General features: G+C 48.1%; 1 protein-coding gene across 1 annotated transcript in view; it reads left to right on the plus strand.

Annotated features, from left to right (window-relative positions):
- Positions 1 to 20,773, plus strand: part of LOC311139953 (uncharacterized protein) — a gene marked incomplete at both ends in the record, with an annotated part of 62,917 nt that overhangs the window by 33,619 nt on the left and 8,525 nt on the right. Inside the window, 2 exon segments of the mRNA XM_084174949.1 lie at positions 10,795 to 10,819; positions 10,822 to 10,931. Of these exon segments, the coding sequence (XP_084031075.1) occupies positions 10,795 to 10,819; positions 10,822 to 10,931 (135 nt within the window).

A 20,773-nucleotide genomic window follows, 5' to 3' on the forward strand; every position in this document is an offset into this window, starting at 1 on the left:
ACCCATAATAACAAAGCAAAAACAGGTTTGTAGACAACTGAAGTATCACATTTACATAAATATTCAGACCATTTACTCAGTACTTTGTTGAAACACCTTTGGCAGCGATTACAGCCTTGAATCTTCTTCGGTATGACGCTATAAGTTTGGCACACCTGTATTTGGGGAGTTTCTCCCATTCTTCTCTGCAGATCCTCTCAAGCTCTGTCAGGTTGGATGGGGAGCGTCGCTGCACAGCTATTGTCAGGTCTCTCCAGAGATGTTCGATGGGGTTCAAGTCCGGGCTCTGGCTGGGCCACTCAAGGACATTCAGAGACTTGTCCCGAAGCCACTCCTGCGTTGTCTTGGCTGTGTGCTTAGGGTCATTAGGATCTCTCTGTACTTTTCTCCGTTCATCTTTCCCTCGATCCTGACTAGTCTCCCAGTCCCTGCCGCTCAAAAACATCCCCACAGCATGATGCTGCCACCACCATGCTTCACCGTAGGGATGGTGCCAGGTTTCCTCCAGACATGACGCTTGGCATTCAGGCCAAAGAGTTCAATCTTGGTTTCATCAGACCAGAGAATCTTGTTTCTCATGGTCTGAGAGTCTTTAGGTGCCTTTTGGCAAACTCCAAGCGGGCTGTCATGTGCCTTTTACTGAGGAGTGGCTTCTGTCTGGCCACTCTACCATAAAGGCCTGATTGGTGGAGTGCTGCAGAGATGGTTGTTCTTCTGGAAGGTTCTTTCATCTCCACAGAGGAACTCTGGAGCGCTGTCAGAGTGACCATCGGGTTCTTGGTCTCCCCCCTGACCAAGGCCCTTCTCCCCGGATTTCTCAGTTTGGCCGGGCGGCCAGCTCTAGGAAGAATCTTGGTGGTTCCAAACTTATTCCATTTAAGAATGATGGAGGCCACTGTGTTATTGGGAACCTTCAATGCTGCAGAAATGTTTTGGTACCCTTCACCAGATCTGTGCCTTGACACAATCCTGTCTCGGAGCTCTACAGAGAATTCCTTGGACCTCATGGCTTGGTTTTTGCTCCGACATGCACTGTCAACTGTGGGACCTTATATAGACAGGTGTGTGCCTTTCCAAATCATGTCCAATCAATTGAATTTACCAAAGGTGGACTCCAATCAAGTTGTTGAAACATCTCAAGGATGATCAATGGAAACAGGATGTACCTGCACTCAATTTCGAGTCTCATAGCAAAGGATCTGAATACTTATGTAAATAAGGTATTTCTGCTTTTTATTTTTTAAACTTGTTTTTGCATTGTCATTGTTGGATATTGTGTGTCGATAGATGAGGGAAATGTTTTATTTAATCCAGTTTAGAACAAAGCTGTAACGTCACAAAATGTGGAAAAAGTTAAGGGGTCTGAATACTTTTCGAATGCACTGTACATTGTCCCAGGGGCGTTGGCAGTCATAATGTAAGTAACCTAATTTATGTCCCTCTAACTCCCCTGAATGCCTCTGACAATCCTACAGCTATTTTATGCAGGAATCATGCGCCTATGAACCTGAGTTATACTGTTGGAACTGAGGCAGTTTGCTCTAGTAGGAAGTCCACTGTAGTTCACCCTGCACTATCAGCTCAAACATAATTATCATGTCTACCTCTGATAAGCCTCCCAGTAAAGCAATAAAAACAATCAAGAATCTCAGAAAAGTGCAAAAACTAGCCCATATTAACATATGCCTAAGAAGCAAGGTTCATGAAATCGATAACTTGCAAGTAACAGATATACTGACTATCTCTGAAACTCACTTAGATAATACCTTTGATGATACAGTGATAGCAATACATGGTTTCAACATCTTCAGAAGAGACAGGAACGCCAATGGTGGAAGTGTTGCTGTGTATGTTCAGAGCCCTTTTCCTTTAAAGCTTAGAGAGGATCTCATGTCAAATGCTGTTGAAGTAATATGGCTACAGGTTCACCTGCCTCACCTAAAGCCCATTCTTGTGGGAAGCCGCTATAGACCACCAAGTGCTAACAGTCAGTATCTGGATAATATGTGTGAAATGCTTGATAATGTATGTGATATTAACAGAGGTATATTTTCTGGACGACTTAAATATTGACTGGTTTTCATGAAGCTGCCCACGCAAGAAAAAGCTTCAAACTCTAACCAGTGCCTGCAACCTGGTTCAGGTTATCAGTCAACCTACAAGGGTATTTACAAACAGCACAGGAATGAAATCATCAACATGTATTGATCACATCTTTACTAATGCTGCAGAAATCTTCTCTAAAGCAGTATCCAAATCCAACGGATGTAGTGGTCATAATATAGCAGCCATATCTAGGAAAACCAAAGTTCCAAAGGAAGGCCTAATGAATCAAATCAAATCAAATTTTATTGGTCACATGCGCCGAATACAACAGGTGCAGACATTACAGTGAAATGCTTACTTACAGCCCTTAACCAACAGTGCATTTATTTTAAACAAAAAAAGTAAAAATAAAACAACAACAAAAAAAAAGTGTTGAGAAAAAAAAGAGCAGAAGTCAAATAAAGTGACAGTAGGGAGGCTATATATACAGGGGGGTACCGTTGCAGAGTCAATGTGCGGGGGCACCGGCTAGTTGAGGTAGTTGAGGTAATATGTACATGTGGGTAGAGTTAAAGTGACTATGCATAAATACTTAACAGAGTAGCAGCAGCGTAAAAAGGATGGGGTGGGGGGGCAGTGCAAATAGTCTGGGTAGCCATGATTAGCTGTTCAGGAGTCTTATGGCTTGGGGGTAGAAGCTGTTGAGAAGTCTTTTGGACCTAGACTTGGCACTCCGGTACCGCTTGCCGTGCGGTAGCAGAGAGAACAGTCTATGACTAGGGTGGCTGGAGTCTTTGACAATTTTGAGGGCCTTCCTCTGACACCGCCTGGTATAGAGGTCCTGGATGGCAGGAAGCTTTGCCCCAGTGATGTACTGGGCCGTACGCACTACCCTCTGTAGTGCCTTGTGGTCGGAGGCCAAGCAGTTGCCATACCAGGCGGTGATGCAACCAGTCAGGATGCTCTCGATGGTGCAGCTGTAGAATTTTTTGAGGATCTGAGGACCCATGCCAAATCTTTTTAGTCTCCTGAGGGGGAATAGGCTTTGTCGTGCCCTCTTCACGACTGTCTTGGTGTGTTTGGACCATGATAGTTCGTTGGTGATGTGGACACCAAGGAACTTGAAGCTCTCAACCTGTTCCACTACAGCCCCGTCGATGAGAATGGGGGCGTACTCAGTCCTCTTTTTTTTCCTGTAGTCCACAATCATCTCCTTTGTCTTGGTCACGTTGAGGGAGAGGTTGTTGTCCTGGCACCACACGGCCAGATCTCTGACCTCCTCCCTATAGGCTGTCTCATCGTTGTCGGTGATCAGGCCTACCACTGTTGTGTCGTCGGCAAACTTAATGATGGTGTTGGAGTCGTGCCTGGCCATGCAGTCATGGGTGAACAGAGAGTACAGGAGGGGACTGAGCATGCACCCCTGAGGGGCCCCCGTGTTGAGGATCAGTGTGGCAGATGTGTTGTTACCTACCCTTACCACCTGGGGGCGGCCCGTCAGGAAGTCCAGGATCCAGTTGCAGAGGGAGGTGTTTAGTCCCAGGATCCTTAGCTTAGTGATGAGCTTAGAGGGCACTATGGTGTTGAATGCTGAGCTGTAGTCAATGAATAGCATTCTCACGTAGGTGTTCCTCTTGTCCAGGTGGGAAAGGGCAGTGTGGAGTGCAATAGAGATTGCATCATCTGTGGATCTGTTGGGGCGGTATGCAAATTGGAGTGGGTCTAGGGTTTCTGGGATAATGCTGTTGGTGCTCGGAGTACACATCCTGGTAATCCGTCTGGCCCTGCGGCCTTGTGAATGTTGACCTGCTTAAAAGTCTTACTCACATCGGCTACGGAGAGCGTGATCACATAGTCATCCGGAACAGCTGGTGCTCTCATGCATGCTTCAGTGTTGCTTGCCTCGAAGCGACCATAGAAGTGGTTTAGCTCGTCTGGTAGGCTTGTGTCACTGGGCAGCTCGCGGCTGTGCTTCCCTTTGTAGTCTGTAATAGTTTTCAAGCCCTGCCACATCCGACGAGCGTCAGAGCCAGTGTAGTACGATTCAATCTTAGACCTGTATTGACTCTTTGCCTGTTTGATGGTTCGTCGGAGGTCATAGCGGGATTTCTTATAAGCGTCCGGGTTAGAGTCCCGTTCCTTGAAAGCGGCAGCTCTACCCTTTAGCTCAGTGCGGATGTTTCCTGTAATCCATGGCTTCTGGTTGGGGTATGTACGTACGGTCACTGTGGGGACGACATCATCGATGCACTTATTGATGAAGCCAGTGACTGATGTGGTGTACTCCTCAATGCTGTCTGAAGAATCCCGGAACATGTTCCAGTCTGTGCTAGCAAAACAGTCCTGTAGCTTAGCATCTGCGTCATCTGACCACTTTTTTATTAACCGAGTCACTGGTGCTTCCTGCTTTAGTTTTTGCTTATAAGCAGGAATCAGGAGGATAGAGTTATGGTCAGATTTGCCAAATGGAGGGCGAGGGAGAGCTTTGTATGCGTCTCTGTGTGTGGAGTAAAGGTGGTCTAGAGTTTTTTTCCCTCTGGTTGCACATTTAACATGCTGGTAGAAATTAGGTAGAACGGATTTAAGTTTCCCTGCATTAAAGTCCCCGGCCACTAGGAGCGCTGCATCTGGATGAGCGTTTTCCTGTTGATTAATGGCCTTGTACAACTCATTCAGTGCAATCTTAATGCCAGCATTGGTTTGTGGTGGTAAATAGACAGCTATGAAAAATATAGATGAAAACTCTCTTGGTAAATAGTGTGGTCTACAGCTTATCATAAGATACTCTACCTCAGGCGAGCAAAACCTCGAGACTTCCTTAGTATTTGATTTTGTGCACCAGCTGTTGTTTACAAATATACACCGACCGCCACCCCTTGTCTTACCGGAGTCAGCCGTTCTGTCCTGCCGATGTAGCGTATTACCTGCTAGCTGAATGTTATCATTGTCGTCGTTCAGCCACGACTCGGTGAAACATAAGATATTACAGTTTTTAATGTCCCGTTGGTAGGATAACCGTAATCTTAAGTCGTCCACTTTATTTTCAAAAGATTGAACGTTGGCTAATAGGATTGATGGAAGAGGCAGTTTACTCGCTCGCCGTCGGATCCTTACAAGGCACCCCGATCTCCGTCCACGATATCTCCGTCTCTTCCTCACGCGAATGACAGGGATTTGGGCCTTGTCGGGTGTCTGTATGATATCCTTCGCGGCCACCTCGTTGAAGAAAAAATATTCGTCCAATACGAGGTGAGTAATCGCTGTCCTGATATCCAGAAGCTCTTTTTGGTTATAAGAGACGATGGCAGAAACATTATGTACAAAATAAATTACAAATAACGCGGAAAAACACACATAATAGTACAATTGGTTAGAGGGCTGTAAAACGGCAGCCATCTTCTCCGGCGCTGTTTGAGTAATAGTGTAATAGTGTATAAGAGGTCAAACAATACGTTTTGTAGTGATTCCTATGATAAAGATGTAAAGAATATTTGCTGGTCTTAGGTGTGTAATGAGGGGCAACCAGATGCTTCACTTGACACATTTATGAAATTGCATATTCCAGTTACTAATGAGCATGCACCCATTAAGAAAATGACTGTCAAAACTGCTTAGTCCCTGTGGTTTGATGAGGAATTGAAAAATGGTATGGTTGAGAGAGGGATGAGGAAAAAGGAATGGCAAATAAGTGGCTGCACCACCGATTGGCAAACATACTGTAAATTGAGAAATCATGTGACTAAACTGAATAAAAAGAAGAAGAAAAAATTAACTTGTTTCAAAAAATTATACAAAATAAATAACGTAAAAGTGGTGAGTGCATATGTATTCACCCCCTTTGCTATAAAGCCTCTAAATAAGATCTGGTGCAACCAATTACCTTCAGAAGTCACATAATTAGTTAAATAAAGTCCACGTGTGTGCAATCTAAGTGTCACATAATCTGTCACATGATCTCAGTATATATACACCTGTTCTGAAAGGCCCCAGACTGCAACACCACTTAGCAAGGGGCACCACCAAGCATGCGGCACCATGAAGACCAAGGAGCTCTCCAAACAGGTCAGGGACAACGTTGTGGAGAAGTACAGATCGGGGTTGGGTTATAAAACAATATCAGAAACTTTGAACATCCCATGGAGCACCATTAAATCCATTATTAAAAAATTGAAAGAATATGGCACCACAACAAACCTGCCAAGAGAGGGCCGACCACCAAAACTCACGGACCAGGCAAGGAGGGCATTAATCAGAGAGGCAACAAAGAGACCAAAGATAACCCTGAAGGAGCTGCAAAGCTCCACAGCGGAGATTGGAGTATCTGTCCATAGGACCATTTTAAGCCGTACACTCCACAGAGCTTTACAGAAGAGTGGCCAGAAAAAAGCCATTGCTTAAAGAAAAAAATAAGCAAACACGTTTGGTGTTTCGCCAAAAGGCATGTGGGAGACTCCTCAAACATATGGAAGAAGGTACTCTGGTCAGATGAGACTAAAATTGAGCTTTTTGGCCATCAAGGAAAACACTTTGTCTGGCGCAAACCCAACACCTCTCATCACCCCGAGAACACCATCCCCACAGTGAAGCATGGTGGTGGCAGCATCATGCTGTGGGGATGTTTTTCATCGGCAGGGACTGGGAAACTGGTCAGAATTGAAGGAATGATGGATGGCGCTAAATACAGGGAAATTATTGAGGGAAATCTGTTTCATTCTTCCAGAGATTTGAGACTGGGACGGAGGTTCTCCTTCCAGCAGGACAATGACACTAAGCATACTGCTAAAGCAACACTCGAGCGGTTTAAGGGGAATCATTTAAATGTCTTGGAATAGCCTAGTCAAAGCCCAGACCTCAATCAAATTGAGAATCTGTGGTATGACTTACAGATTGCTGTACACCAGTGGAACCCATCCAACTTGAAGGAGCTGGAGCAGTTTTGCCTTGAAGAATGGGCAAAAATCCCAGTGGCTAGATGTGCCAAGCTTATAGAGACATACCCCAAGAGACTTGCAGCAGTAATTTCTTCAAAAGGTAGCTCTACAAAGTATTGACTTTGGGGGGGTGAATAGTTATGCACGCTCAAGTTTTCAGTTTTTTTGTCTTATTTCTTGCTTGTCTCACAAGAAAAAATATTTTGCATCTTCAAAGTGGTAGGCATGTTGTGTAAATCAAATGATACAAACCCCTCCAAAAAAATCAATTTTAATTCCAGGTTGTAAGGCAACAAAATAGGAAAAATGCCAAGTGGGGTGAATACTTTCGCAAGTAAAGTAGTGGCCTGAGGGCACACACTTAAACATTTTTATAACTGTCTTAATTTTGCTGGACCCCAGGAAGAGTAGGGGATCCATAATAAATACCCCCAAAAATGCAATACAAACTTCTGAAATTATTATTTTTTAAATTTAGCTCGACATTAAATTACTTCACCAATCAGTGCGGATAGAGCAGGGCAATCTTTGGTTGTTTACATGCGCGATGGACAGACAGGTGTAGGGCGCAAGATGCAACTGAAATTTGCAGGTGGGGAGAGAGCGAGAGAGGGTGTAGGACCCGAGGAGGAGGTTTGGCTTGAAGCGCTGGCCATTTTGTTATGTCATGCATTATCTGAATTAGGCCCGTAGAATTATACCTACGGAGGAGTGGCTTCTATGGAGGAACTTTGAATGTCTTTGAACTTCCGAGAATTGGCTTAACGTTGGACCAGAGCTAGCCAGGTGGCTAACAAAATTGTGTGTGCAGAGGGGCACCAGAATAAATAAATAAAAACTTTTGGTAGTTAATAAATCCAATGTGGAACGTGATAACTTTAGTATCCTTAACTAGCATTGAAAAAGTTAATCCATTCTTCTGTAATTAAAAATCTCTCCCTAATTTCATGTGGTCCTCTGTTGCTCAATTGGTAGAGCATGGCGCTTGTAACGCCAGGGTAGTGGGTTCAATCCCCGGGACCACCCATACGTAACAATGTATGCGCACATGACTGTAAGTCGGTTTGGATAAAAGCGTCTGCTAAATGGCATATTATTATTATTTTTTTAAATCTGAATCACACTTGTAACGTCAGTAGGCTACAGTAGCCTATGCTTCAGAGGGGGAGGGGCAGGTAGCCTACACACACACACACACACTGGTAAATATTTTCAGCTGGCAGGCAGACACTGGAATACGTTTCTGAGTGACAGAGTGAGGGCCTTGCATTGGCACTTGGTTGCGTTTTTTGTGGGGACTGAAAAAATATGTATAATTTATAAACAAGTTTACGCTGCAGCAGCAAATTGCGGTCTGGATTAATTTAGTGACGAGACGTCAACTTGTCAGAGTGTGTGTGTCTGGGGATGGCTACTGGCAGGGAGCAGAGGCTGCACCTGCGATAACATCAGCAAATCTGTGTCCGCGATCCTTGTCCTTTTATTTGGATTTGATTTTGAACAAACGACACACACGCACGCACGTACACACACACACACACACACACACACACACACACACACATCCCTGGTTCAGCATAATTGCTCAGACAGACAAGAGGTGTGAGGAGGTGCTTAGGAGACAGACACAAACACAAACAAACAAACAAACAAACAAACACGCACATTGTTTGGAGAGTTGGCAGTAGGAGATAAGCCTCCTGCTTGTTAGACTGATTAGTTTACTCATTAGTTAAAGGAGAATTTACCCCCAAAACTGTGTTGTTTGATGTTTCCACTTACAGTGTACCTGAACTGTTGCCAAGCAACCAATGTAGGTATTTTCAGCAGCCCCTCATTAGCTTAGCATACTAACTTGAGTGTCCAAAGAAATCCATAGAGCAGATGTTAAAGCCCCAAACCACCTTGCAGTTATTTCTATCCAAGTTCTATCGCCATATTATTATGTGGCCAGATTTGCTCAATCACTTCAATGGACCCATTTCTGCTGATGTTCCACTTGGGAGAGATGCCTAGCTCAGAGGAAGAGGGTGAAATGTCAAAACAGCCATGAAAGAGGTGATTTGACTTTACCGAGCGTGGCCATATGCTAAGTGATTACCTTCTAAAACCCAGACTCATAAAAATATCATAATAATTTCTCTCTTCTGAGGGCTTTCACACTCACACACACACACACACACACACAAATGTATATGCACACACTCACTCACACACACACAAACATGCAAGTGCACAAAAATATACACACACCTTTTTATAACTCTGCATGTTCCAGCCTCTAAAGCTTATTGTCACTTTGACATTTTCACTGCTCTAATATTACCTGAACACAAACACCCCCCCTCTCTACTACTCCCTCCCTCGTGTTTTCTCCTCCATCACCACCCCTCCTCCCCTCCTTTCTCTTCTCCTTGGCTCAAGCATATTACTGAGGAAATTGGGCAGATGGAGTCTGTCACTGTGTGACCTAGAGCTAACAGAAGACAATGAAGAGAATAAGAAAGAGGGGGAAGAGGGGAGGGAAACAGAGACGGTGTGGAAGTGTAGAGGAAACAGGCAGAGGTAATGGGAAGAGGGGAGGGAAACAGAGGGACATAATGGGAAGAAACAGAGAAAGGGACACAGAGAGAGGGAAGGCAAGAGAGAGGGAGAGAGAGAGAGACTCAAATTAAATTCCCATCATGTCAGGGTAGAGCAGGATTCAGTAGTGTTTATTGGCAGCTCCTAGCCTCAGGGAAATTACATTCTGCTGCAGAGCGTGAACACACTGACACACACACACACACACACACACACACACACAGATAGACAGCTGTTTGTGTCCTAAGGGGTGGCTGCTGAGGAAACCCACTCACGTCAAGTCACTCTAGACTGGGTGTGTGTGCGTGTGTGTGTGTGTGGGGGGGGGGGATGAGAATGTTTGGATTGTATCCTCGGCTGGCCCATGTCTCATCTCTTAAATCAAGATTAACCACTCCAACACAAGTCTGTTTATTTTTTTGTATTTTACCCCCCTTTTTTCTCCCCAATTTTGATCTTGTCTCATCGCTGCAACTCCCCAACGGGCTCGGGAGATGCGAAGGTGGAGTCATGCATCCTCCAAAACATGACCCGCCTAACCACGCTCCTTAACACCCGCCAGCTTAACCCGGAAGCCAGCCGCACCAATGTGTAGGAGGAAACACCATTCAACTGGCGACTGGGGTCAGCCTGCAAGCACCCGGCCTGCCACAAGGAGTCACTAGGGCACGATGAGCAAAGTACATTCCCCCCGGCCAAACCCTCCCCTAACCCGGACGATGCTGGGCCAATTGTGCACCGTTCTATGGGACTCCCGGCCACGGCCGGTTGAGGCACAGCCCAGGAATGAACCCGGGTCTGTAGTAACGCCTCTTAGACCGCTGCGCCACTTGGGAGGCCAACACAAGTCTGTTTTAACGTAGTGACATGAAGATCTAACGTAGCGTTATGAAGGTTTGACGTAGTGTTATGAAGGATGAACTTGTCCCACTCCACCCTGCTGCTTTCCATAAACACCACTCAGGGCAGAACATCTGGAGTTGACATCTGTGACTAACATAACTAACATTTCTCTCTCTTCTACTCTCTCTCTCTCTCTCTCTCTCTCTCTCTCTCTCTCTCTCTCTCTCTCTCTCTCTCTCTCTCTCTCTCTCTCTCTCTCTCTCTCTCTCTCTCTCTCTCTCTCTCTCTCTCTCTCTCTCTCTCTCTCTCTCTCTCTCTCTCTCTCTCTCTCTCTCTCTCTCTCTCTCTCTTCTCTCTCTCTCTCTCTCTCTCTCTCTCTCTCTCTCTCTAGGATCATGGTGAGAGTGCAGCAGGTACGTGGAGGATGATGGGAAGTCAAGTTTCTTCTGTCAGCTGTGTGAGAAACAGTACCTGAGACACCAGGAGTATGACAACCACATCAACTCCTACGACCACGCACACAGACAGGTAATAAACACACACAAAACAAAAGCACACACCTCCCTCACACACACGCAGACCAAGTCTTCCAGTCTCATCCCACACAGAGAAACATAAAATAAACATAAAGCTGTTGCTTAGTTGTCATTGTTCTGAACATGAATTACAGCAGCCCAGAGTTAAGGCTTTGTTGTTGCCAGCGGCAAAGACATGAAACAAGCTATAGGAGCGGCAGAGAGACTATAGCTATGGGCATTGTACCCACACACACACACACACACACAGATGCACGCACACACACATACACACACACACACCAGATGAACGTCCAGCAGAAGAGAGATTCCGAGCTGTAATGTAGAGACTAGTGAATGTAGCCTATCTGTGCTGGCTGTTCTGTTTGTGATTCAGAGGCCGCAGCTATAAAGACACGTCTGTTCTTCCTGTCAGGGGTAGTTGTCACGGTTTCGGCCGAGGCTGCCTCTCTTCCTTGCTCGGGCAGGCTTCGGCGTTCGTCGTCTCCGGAATACTAGCTGCCACCGTTGCATGTTTCTATGTTCGTTTGCTTTTGTCTGATTGTTGTTACACCTGTTATCGTTTAGTGTCATTAGTGTCCTATAAGTTCTCGTTGTGTTTGTCAAGTGTTGTGTGTGATTGTTTTACTGTCGTGCGGTTGGCTAGTAATTCTACTGTTTGCTCGGTTGAGCTATTCTCCATAGTGTTTGGAGTGTTTTGTCGCACCTGTTAGTGCGCCCGTTTGTTTTCGCCTACGTGCGGAGTTCTCGCCTCAGGGCATTTTTTCGTGCTTGTGTTTTGTGCATCTACTAAAGTCTTTTGGACTAACGTTCTGCGTCCTGCGCCTGATTCCACCACCACACCCACCTACAGCTACACTGACAGAATCACACACCTTTCGAATGGAATCAGCAGGAGCCGCAGCCGCACAGGAGACGTTGGAGGACAGAGTCCGGGAGCAGAATGACCAGATCCTGCGGATGGGGTCCGCCCTGCAGGAGGTGATCACCACCCTCCAACGCCATCTTCCCTGCCCTCACCATCGGCGAGTCAGCCCCTTCCCGCTCCGGAACCCAGAGGAGTTCGACTCTCGCTCCCGAGGGCCTACGATGGGACCGCTGCCGGGTGTCAGGGCTTCCTTCTCCAGGTGGAGCTTTACCTGGCCACCGTGCACCCGGCGCCCTCGGGACACGAGAGCGTGTCCGCCCTGATCTCCTGCCTTTCCGGCAAAGCGTTAGAGTGGGCCAACGCTGAGTGGAGGAGAATAGACGCTACTACCATCACGTACGCCGAGTTCTCCCGCCGCTTCAGGGCGGTGTTTGACCATCCCCCGGAGGGGAAAGCGGCGGGGGAGCGTCTGTTCTGCCTCCGGCAGGGGAGGAGGAGTGCCCAGGAGTTCGCGTTGGAATTCCGGACTCTAGCGGCGGATGCAGGGTGGAATGAGCGGGCCCTCATTGATCACTACCGCTGTAGTCTACGTGAGGACGTCCGTAGGGAGCTGGCCTGTCGGGACACCAGCCTCTCGTTCGACCAGTTAGTCGACATGTCCATCAGGCTGGATACCCTGCTAGCTACCCGCGGACGTCCCGAGGGGGGTCCGTCCATTTCACCCTCCAGCGCCTCCGAGCCGTGCCCCATGGAGCTCGGGGGCGCTGGCGCTAGAGAGAGGAGGGGTCGGAGTACGAGGGGGTCCATCTCCTGCACCAACTGTGGTCGGGGAGGACACACCGTGGCTAGGTGCTGGGGATGGCCTCCTCGGGGAGAAGACGACAGGCCCCGCACTGGGGAGCCCTTCCAGGTGAGTAGGCGCCCCACTCACCCAGAGCTCTCTGTTGCACACTTCTGTATACCTGTGTGTTTTCCACAGGTCGCACCTCATTCCCAGCATAAGGCGCTGGTAGATTCAGGCGTGGCTGGGAATTTTGTTGATAAGAGATTTTGTTTAGCCTTAGGGATTCCCCTTCTCCCTGTTGACGTCCACTTCCCCGTTCATGCCCTAGATAGCCGTCCGTTGGGTGCGGGCTTGATCAGGGAGGTCACGGCGCCACTTAGGATGTGTACGCAGGGGGGTCATCAGGAGATGATCCAGCTATTTCTGATCGACTCGCCTGCGTATCCGGTGGTGCTGGGCATGCCCTGGTTGAGTAGCCATAACCCGTCTATTTTGTGGCAGGAGAGGGCTCTGATGGAGTGGTCTGCCCAGTGTGTGGGTCGATGTTTAGGCGTTTCCGTAGGGGCTACCTCGGTGGAGAGTCCAAACCAGGTGCCCGCATTGCACGTTCCCCCTGAGTATGGGGATTTGGCTATTGTGTTCAGTAAGTCGAGGGCGATGCAGTTGCCTCCCCATAGGCAGGGAGATTGTGCGATAGACCTCCAGGCAGGAGCTGCGCTCCCACGGAGCCATGTGTATCCTCTGTCTCAGGAGGAGAAGAGAGCTATGGAGACTTACATAGACGAATCTCTGAGACAAGGATACATACGGCCCTCCACTTCCCCTGCGTCCTCGAGTTTCTTTTTTGTGAAGAAAAAGGATGGTGGGTTACGCCCGTGCATTGATTACCGTGGTCTCAATCAGATCACGGTGAAGTACAGTTATCCACTCCCGCTGATTGCGACCATGACGGAGTCATTGCACGAGGCGCATTTCTTCACTAAATTAGATCTCAGGAGCGCGTACAACTTGGTGCGCATTAGGGGGGGGGCGATGAATGGAAGACAGCCTTTAGTACCACCTCGGGCCATTACGAGTATCTTGTCATGCCATACGGGTTGATGAACGCTCCTTCAGTTTTCCAATCATTCGTGGATGAGATCTTCAGGGACATGCAGGGGCAGGGGGTGGTCGTGTACATGGATGACATTCTCGTGTACTCGCCTACCCGAGTCGAGCATGTGGCCCTGGTGTGCCGAGTGTTGCGGAGGCTGTTGGAGCACGACCTGTATGTCAAGGCAGAGAAGTGTCTGTTTTTCCAGGAGTCGGTCTCCTTTTTGGGTTATCAGTTGTCTGCGTCAGGGGTGAAGATGGAGGTAGACCGGGTGTCAGCCGTGCGTAATTGGCAAACACCAACCACTGTGAAGGAGGTGCAGCAGTTTTTGGGGTTTGCGAATTACTACCGGAGGTTTATCCGGGGTTTTGGACAGGTGGCAGCTCCCATAACGTCTCTTTTGAAGGGGGGTCCGGTGCGTCTGCAGTGGTCAGCCGAGGCGGACTGGGCGTTTGGGAGGCTGAAGGACCTGTTTACCTCGGCCCCGGTGCTGGCGCATCCGGATCCCTCTTTACCATTTCAGGTAGAGGTGGACGCGTCAGAGGCCGGTATAGGAGCCGTGCTTTCGCAACGGTCCGGCGCGCCACCTAAACTCCGCCCCTGTGCTTTTTATTCCAAGAAGCTCAGTCCGGCGGAGCGAAACTATGACGTAGGGGACAGGGAGCTGTTAGCCGTGGTACAGGCCCTAAAGGTGTGGAGGCACTGGCTTGAGGGGGCTCTTTCCTCATTTTGACGGACCACCGTAACCTGGAGTACATCCGGGCAGCGAGGAGACTGAACCCTCGCCAGGCGAGGTGGAATATGTTTTTGACCCGGTTCACATTTAAGATCACGTACATCCCTGGGTCACAGAACGGTAAGGCAGACGCACTGTCTCGGCGGTATGACACGGAGGAGAGGTCCGTGGAGCCCACTCCCATACTGCCGGAGTCTTGTCTGGTGGCACCGGTAGTGTGGCAGGTCGATGCTGAACTCGAGCGGGCGTTACGCACCGACCCTAGTCCACCTCAATGCCCGGAGGGTCGGAAGTACGTTCCGCTCGAGGTTCGGGATCGATTGATCTATTGGGCTCACACGTCACCCTCCTCTGGACACCCTGGTATCGGCCGGACAGTGCACTGTCTTAGTACCAAGTACTGGTGGCCCACGTTGGCGAGGGATGTGAGGGTTTATGTTTCCTCCTGCTCGGTGTGCGCCCAGTGTAAGGCACCTAGACATCTGCCTAGGGGTAAGTTACTACCCCTGCCCGTTCCACAACGACCATGGTCTCACCTCTCGGTGGATTTCCTCACTGACCTTCCTCCTTCACAGGGGAATACCACTATACTGGTCGTTGTGGACCGGTTTTCTAAGGCCTGTCGTTTGCTCCCTATGCCGGGCCTTCCTACTGCCCTGCAAACCGCCGAAGCACTATTCACCCATGTGTTCCGGCACTACGGGGTACCCGAGGATATTGTGTCTGATCGAGGTCCCCAATTTACCTCCAGAGTCTGGAGAGCTTTTATGGAGCGGTTGGGGGTCTCGGTGAGCCTCACCTCGGGTTACCACCCGGAGAGTAATGGGCAGGTGGAACGTGTGAACCAGGATGTGGGTAGGTTTCTTAGAACATACTGCCAGGACCGGCCGGAGGAGTGGGCAAGGTACGTTCCCTGGGCCGAAATGGCCCAGAATTCCCTACGCCATTCCTCCACTAACCTAACCCCTTTCCAATGTGTGTTAGGTTACCAGCCGGTTCTGGCACCTTGGCAGCAGAGCCAGATCGAGGCTCCTGCGGTGGATGAGTGGGTGCGGCGCTCGGAGGAGACATGGAACGCTGCACACGTCCACCTGCAGCGGGCCCTCCGTCGTCAAAAGGCGAGCGCCGATCTCCACCGCAGTGAGGGACCGGTGTACGCACCTGGTGATCGAGTCTGGCTCTCTACCAGAAACCTGCCCCTCCGCCTGCCCTGTCGGAAACTGGGTCGGCGGTTTGTAGGGCCATTTAAAGTCCTGAGAAGATTGAACGAGGTGTGTTACAAATTACAACTACCTGTTGAGTATAAAAGTATTAACCCCTCGTTCCATGTGTCTCTTCTCAGGCCGGTGGTAGCTGGCCCACTCCAAGAAAGTGAGATCAGGGAGACTCCTCTGCCCCCATTGGACATCGAGGGGGCACCGGCGTACTCCGTGCGGTCCATCTTGGATTCGAGACGTCGGATGGGGGGTCTCCAATATCTAGTGGAGTGGGAGGGGTATGGCCCGGAGGAACGGTGCTGGGTGCCGAGGAGAGACATTTTGGACCCGTATCTCCTGACGGAATTCCATCGTGGGCACCCGACGCACCCTGCTCCGCGTCCTCCTGGTCGTCCCCAAGGCCGGAGTCGGCGCACGTCTGGAGCCGCGCGTCAAGGGGGGGGTACTGTCACGGTTTCGGCCGAGGCTGCCTCTCTTCCTTGCTCGGGCAGGCTTCGGCGTTCGTCATCACCGGAATACTAGCTGCCACCGTTGCATGTTTCTATGTTCGTTTGCTTTTGTCTGATTGTTGTTACACCTGTTATCGTTTAGTGTCATTAGTGTCCTATAAGTTCTCGTTGTGTTTGTCAAGTGTTGTGTGTGATTGTTTTACTGTCGTGCGGTTGGCTAGTAATTCTACTGTTTGCTCGGTTGAGCTATTCTCCATAGTGTTTGGAGTGTTTTGTCGCACCTATTAGTGCGCCCGTTTGTTTTCGCCTACGTGCGGAGTTCTCGCCTCAGGGCATTTTTTCGTGCTTGTGTTTTGTGCATCTACTAAAGTCTTTTGGACTAACGTTCTGCGTCCTGCGCCTGATTCCACCACCACACCCACCTACAGCTACACTGACAGTAGTGAAATAAACATGTTGGGATTGTGTAACACTACAGAAACACATTACACACTGATTATGTACTGATTTTTTTGCACTGATCTTAACTTTTTTTGTACATAATGTTTCCGCCATCCTTTCCTTTGACCGAAAGGAAGCTTCTGGACATCAGAACAGAGATCACTTACCTCGATTTGGATGAGGATTTCTACTTCAATGAGTCGGGTTGAGTGACATAGTGCTCATCCCGGACCAGGCCCAAATCCCAGACACTCGAAGATGGACGAGGCAGTGTTATAGAGGCCAGCGTGCTGGATACCTGACGAGACTACGTCGGCGAGTGGATAAACCGCCTCTTCCCTCAAACGTGCAATCACTGGAGAATAAACTGGACAAGCTCTGTTTAAGACTATCCTATTAACGTTCTGTAATATCCTATGTTTCTCTGAGTTGTGGCTGAACAAGGACATGGAAAATATAAATCTAGATGTTTTTTCTATACATCGGCAGGACAGAACAGCAGCGTGGGGTAAACTTTGGGGGGGGGGGGGGGGGGGGGTCTCTTTATTAACAAGAGCTGGTGCGCGAAGACAGGTTTTCAATTATAATTTTCATAGCCGTCTACTTACCACCACAAACCAATGCTGGCACTAAGACCACACTCAACGAGCTGTATAGGGCCATAAGCAAACAAGAAAATGCTCATCCAGAGGCAGCGCTCCTAGTGGCCGGTGATTTTAATGCAGGAAAAATGAAATCCGTCTTACCTTATTTCTACCAACATGTCACCTGTGCAACTAAAGGCGGAAAAACTCTAGATCATCTTTACTGCGCACACAGAGACACATACAAAGCTCTCCCACTCCCTCACCATCCATTTGGCAAATCTGACCATAACTATATCCTCCTGATTCCTGCTTACAAGCAAAGACTCAAACAGGAAGTACCAGCTCAATACGGAAGTGGTCCGATGAAGCGGATGCTAAGCTACAGGACTGTTTCGCTAGCACAGACTGGAATATGTTCCGGGATTCATCCGATAGCATTAAGTAGATTACCACAGCCATCACCGGCTTCATTAATAAGTGCATCAACGACGTCGCCCCACAGTGACTGTACGTACATATCCCAACCAGAATCCATGGATTACTGTTAACATCCGCACTGAGCTAAAGGCTAGAGCTGCCGCTTTCAAGGAGCGGGACACTAATCTGGACGCATATAAGAAATACTGCTGCACCCTCCGACAAACCATCAAACAGGCAAAGTGTCAATTCAGGACTAAGATCGAATCCTACTACACCAGCTCTGACGCTCGTTGGATGTGGCAGGGCTTGCATACTATCATGGATTACAAAGGCAAACCCAGCCGTGAGCAAGCGTACCAGACGAGCTAAGAATACGTGAGAATGCTGTTCATTGACTACAGTTCAGAGTTCAACACCATAGTGCCCTTCAAGCTCAACACTAAGCTAAGGACCCTGGGACTGAACACCTCCCTCTGCAACTGGATCCTGGACTTCCTGACGGGCCGCCCACAGGTGGTGAGGGTAGGCAACAACACGTCCACCACGCTGACCCTCAACACGGGGCCCCTCAGGGGTGCGTGCTTAGTCCCCTCCTGTACTACCTGTTCACCCACGACTGTGTGGCCGCGCACGACTCCAACACCGTAATTAAGATTGCTGACGACACGACGGTGGTAGGCCTGATCACCCACGACGATGAGACAGCCTATAGGGAGGAGGTCAGAGACCTGGCAGTATGGTGCTGGGACAACAACCTCTCCTTCAACGTCAGCAAGAGAAAGGAGCTGATCGTGGACTACAAGAAACGGAGGGCTGAGCACGCCCCCATTCACATCGACTGGGCTGTAGTGGAGCGGTCGAGAGCTTCAAGTTCCTCAGTGTCCACATCACTAAGGACCTATCATGGTCCATACACACCAACACAGTTGTGAAGAGGGCACAACAACACCTCTTCCCCCTCAGGAGGCTGAAAAAATTGGGCATGGGTCCTCAGATCCTCAAAAAATGATACAGCTGCACCATTGAGAGCGTCTTGACTGGCTGCATCCGACCGTAAGGCGCAACAAAGGATAATGCGTACAACCCAGTACATTACTGGGGCCGAGCTTCCTGCCATCCAGGGCCTCTATACCAGGCAGTGTCAGAGGAAGGCCATACAAATTGTCAAAGACTCCAGCCACCCAAGTCATAGACTGTTCTCTCTGTTACCGCACTGCAAGCGGTACTGGAGCGCCAAGTCTGGGACCAAAAAGTTATTGAACAGCTTCTACCCTCAAGCCATATGACTGCTGAATATGCTACCCTGACTATTTGCATTGACTCCCTTGCACCGGCTCTATGCACACTCACTGGACTCTACCCACACACTCACACATACTACACTGACACTCCAACACACACATACACAAGCACATGCATATTGATGCCACATACACACACACTCACACAGACACACTTTCACACTCTTCACATACGCTGCTGCTACTCTGTTTATTATCTATCCTGATTGCCTAGTCACTTTTACCTCTACCTACAGTGCCTTCAGAAAGTATTCATACACCTTGACTTATTCCATATTTTGTTGTGTTACAGCCTGAATTCAAAATTGATTAAATATATTTTTTGTCTCACCCATCTACACACAATACCCCATAATGACAAAGTGAAAACATGTATTTAGAAGTGTTTGTAAATTTATTGAAAATGAAATATCTCATTTACATAGGTATTCACACCCTTGAGTCAATGCATGTTAGAATCACCTTTGGCAGCGATTACAGCTGTGAGTCTTTCTGAGTAAGTCTTTAAGAGTTTTGTACACCTGGATTGTACAATATTGCCCATTATTCTTTTCAAAATTCTTCAATCTCTTTCAAATTCATTTTCAAGCCTTTCTTTAGATTTTCAAGCAGATTTAAGTCAAAACTGTAACTCGGCCACTCAGGAACATTCACTGTGTAGATTTGGCCTTGTGTTTTATGTTATTGTCCTGCTGAAAGGTGAATTAATCTCCAAGTGTCATGTGGAAAGCAGACTGAACCAGGTTTTTCTCTAGGATTTTACCTGTCCTTAGCTCCATTCCATTTCTTTTTTATCCTAAAAAACTTCCCAGTCCTTAACGATTACAAGTATACTTATAACATGATGCAGCCACCACTATGCTTGAAAATATGGAAAGTAATGTGTTGGATTTGCCCCAAACATAACACTTTGTATTCAGGACATGAAGTTAATTTCTTTGCCAGATTTCTTGCAGTTTAGTACCTTATTGCAAACAGGATGCATGTTTTGGATTATCTTTATTCTGTACAGGTTTCCTTCTTTTCACTCTGTCATTTAGATTAGTATTGTGGAGTAACTACAGTGGCTTGCGAAAGTATTCACCCCCCTTGGCATTTTTCTTATTTTGTTGCCTTACAACCTGGAATTAAAATAGATTTTTGGGGGGGTTTGTATCATTTGAATTACACAACATGCCTACCACTTTGAAGATGCAAAATATTTTCTTTTGTGAAACAAACACGTGAGAGTGCATAACTATTCATCCCCCCAAAGTCAATACTTTGTAGAGCCACCTTTTGCAACAATTACAGCTGCAAGTCTCTTGGGGTATGTCTCTGTAAGCTTGGTACATCTAGCCACTGGGATTTTTGCCCATTCTTCAAGGCAAAACTGCTCCAGCTCCTTCAAGTTGGATGGGTTCCACTGGTGTACAGCAATCTTTAAGTCATACCACAGATTCTCAATTGGATTGAGGTCTCTGCCATTCCAAGACATTTAAATGTTTCCCCTTAAACCACTTGAGTGTTGCTTTAGCAGTATGCTTAGGGTCATTGTCCTGCTGGAAGGTGAACCTCCGTCCCAGTCTCAAATCTCTGGAAGACTGAAACAGGTTTCCCTCAAGAATTTCCCTGTATTTAGCGCCATCCATCATTCCTTCGATTCTGGCCAGTTTCCCAGTCCCTGCCGATGAAAAACATCCCCACAGCATGATGCTGCCACCACCATGCTTCACTGTGGGGATGGTGTTCTCGGGGTGATGAGAGGTGTTGGGATTGCGCCAGACATAACGTTTTCCTTGATGGACAAAAAGCTCAATTTTAGTCTCATCTGACCAGAGTACCTTCTTCCATATGTTTGGGGAGTCTCCCACATGCCTTTTGGCGAACACCAAACGTGTTTGCTTATTTTCTTCTTTAAGCAATGGCTTTTTTTCTGGCCACTCTTCCATAAAGCCC

This window comes from Coregonus lavaretus (genome assembly GCF_964263955.1).
Source record: "Coregonus lavaretus genome assembly, chromosome: 13".
Classification (NCBI taxonomy): domain Eukaryota; kingdom Metazoa; phylum Chordata; class Actinopteri; order Salmoniformes; family Salmonidae; genus Coregonus; species Coregonus lavaretus.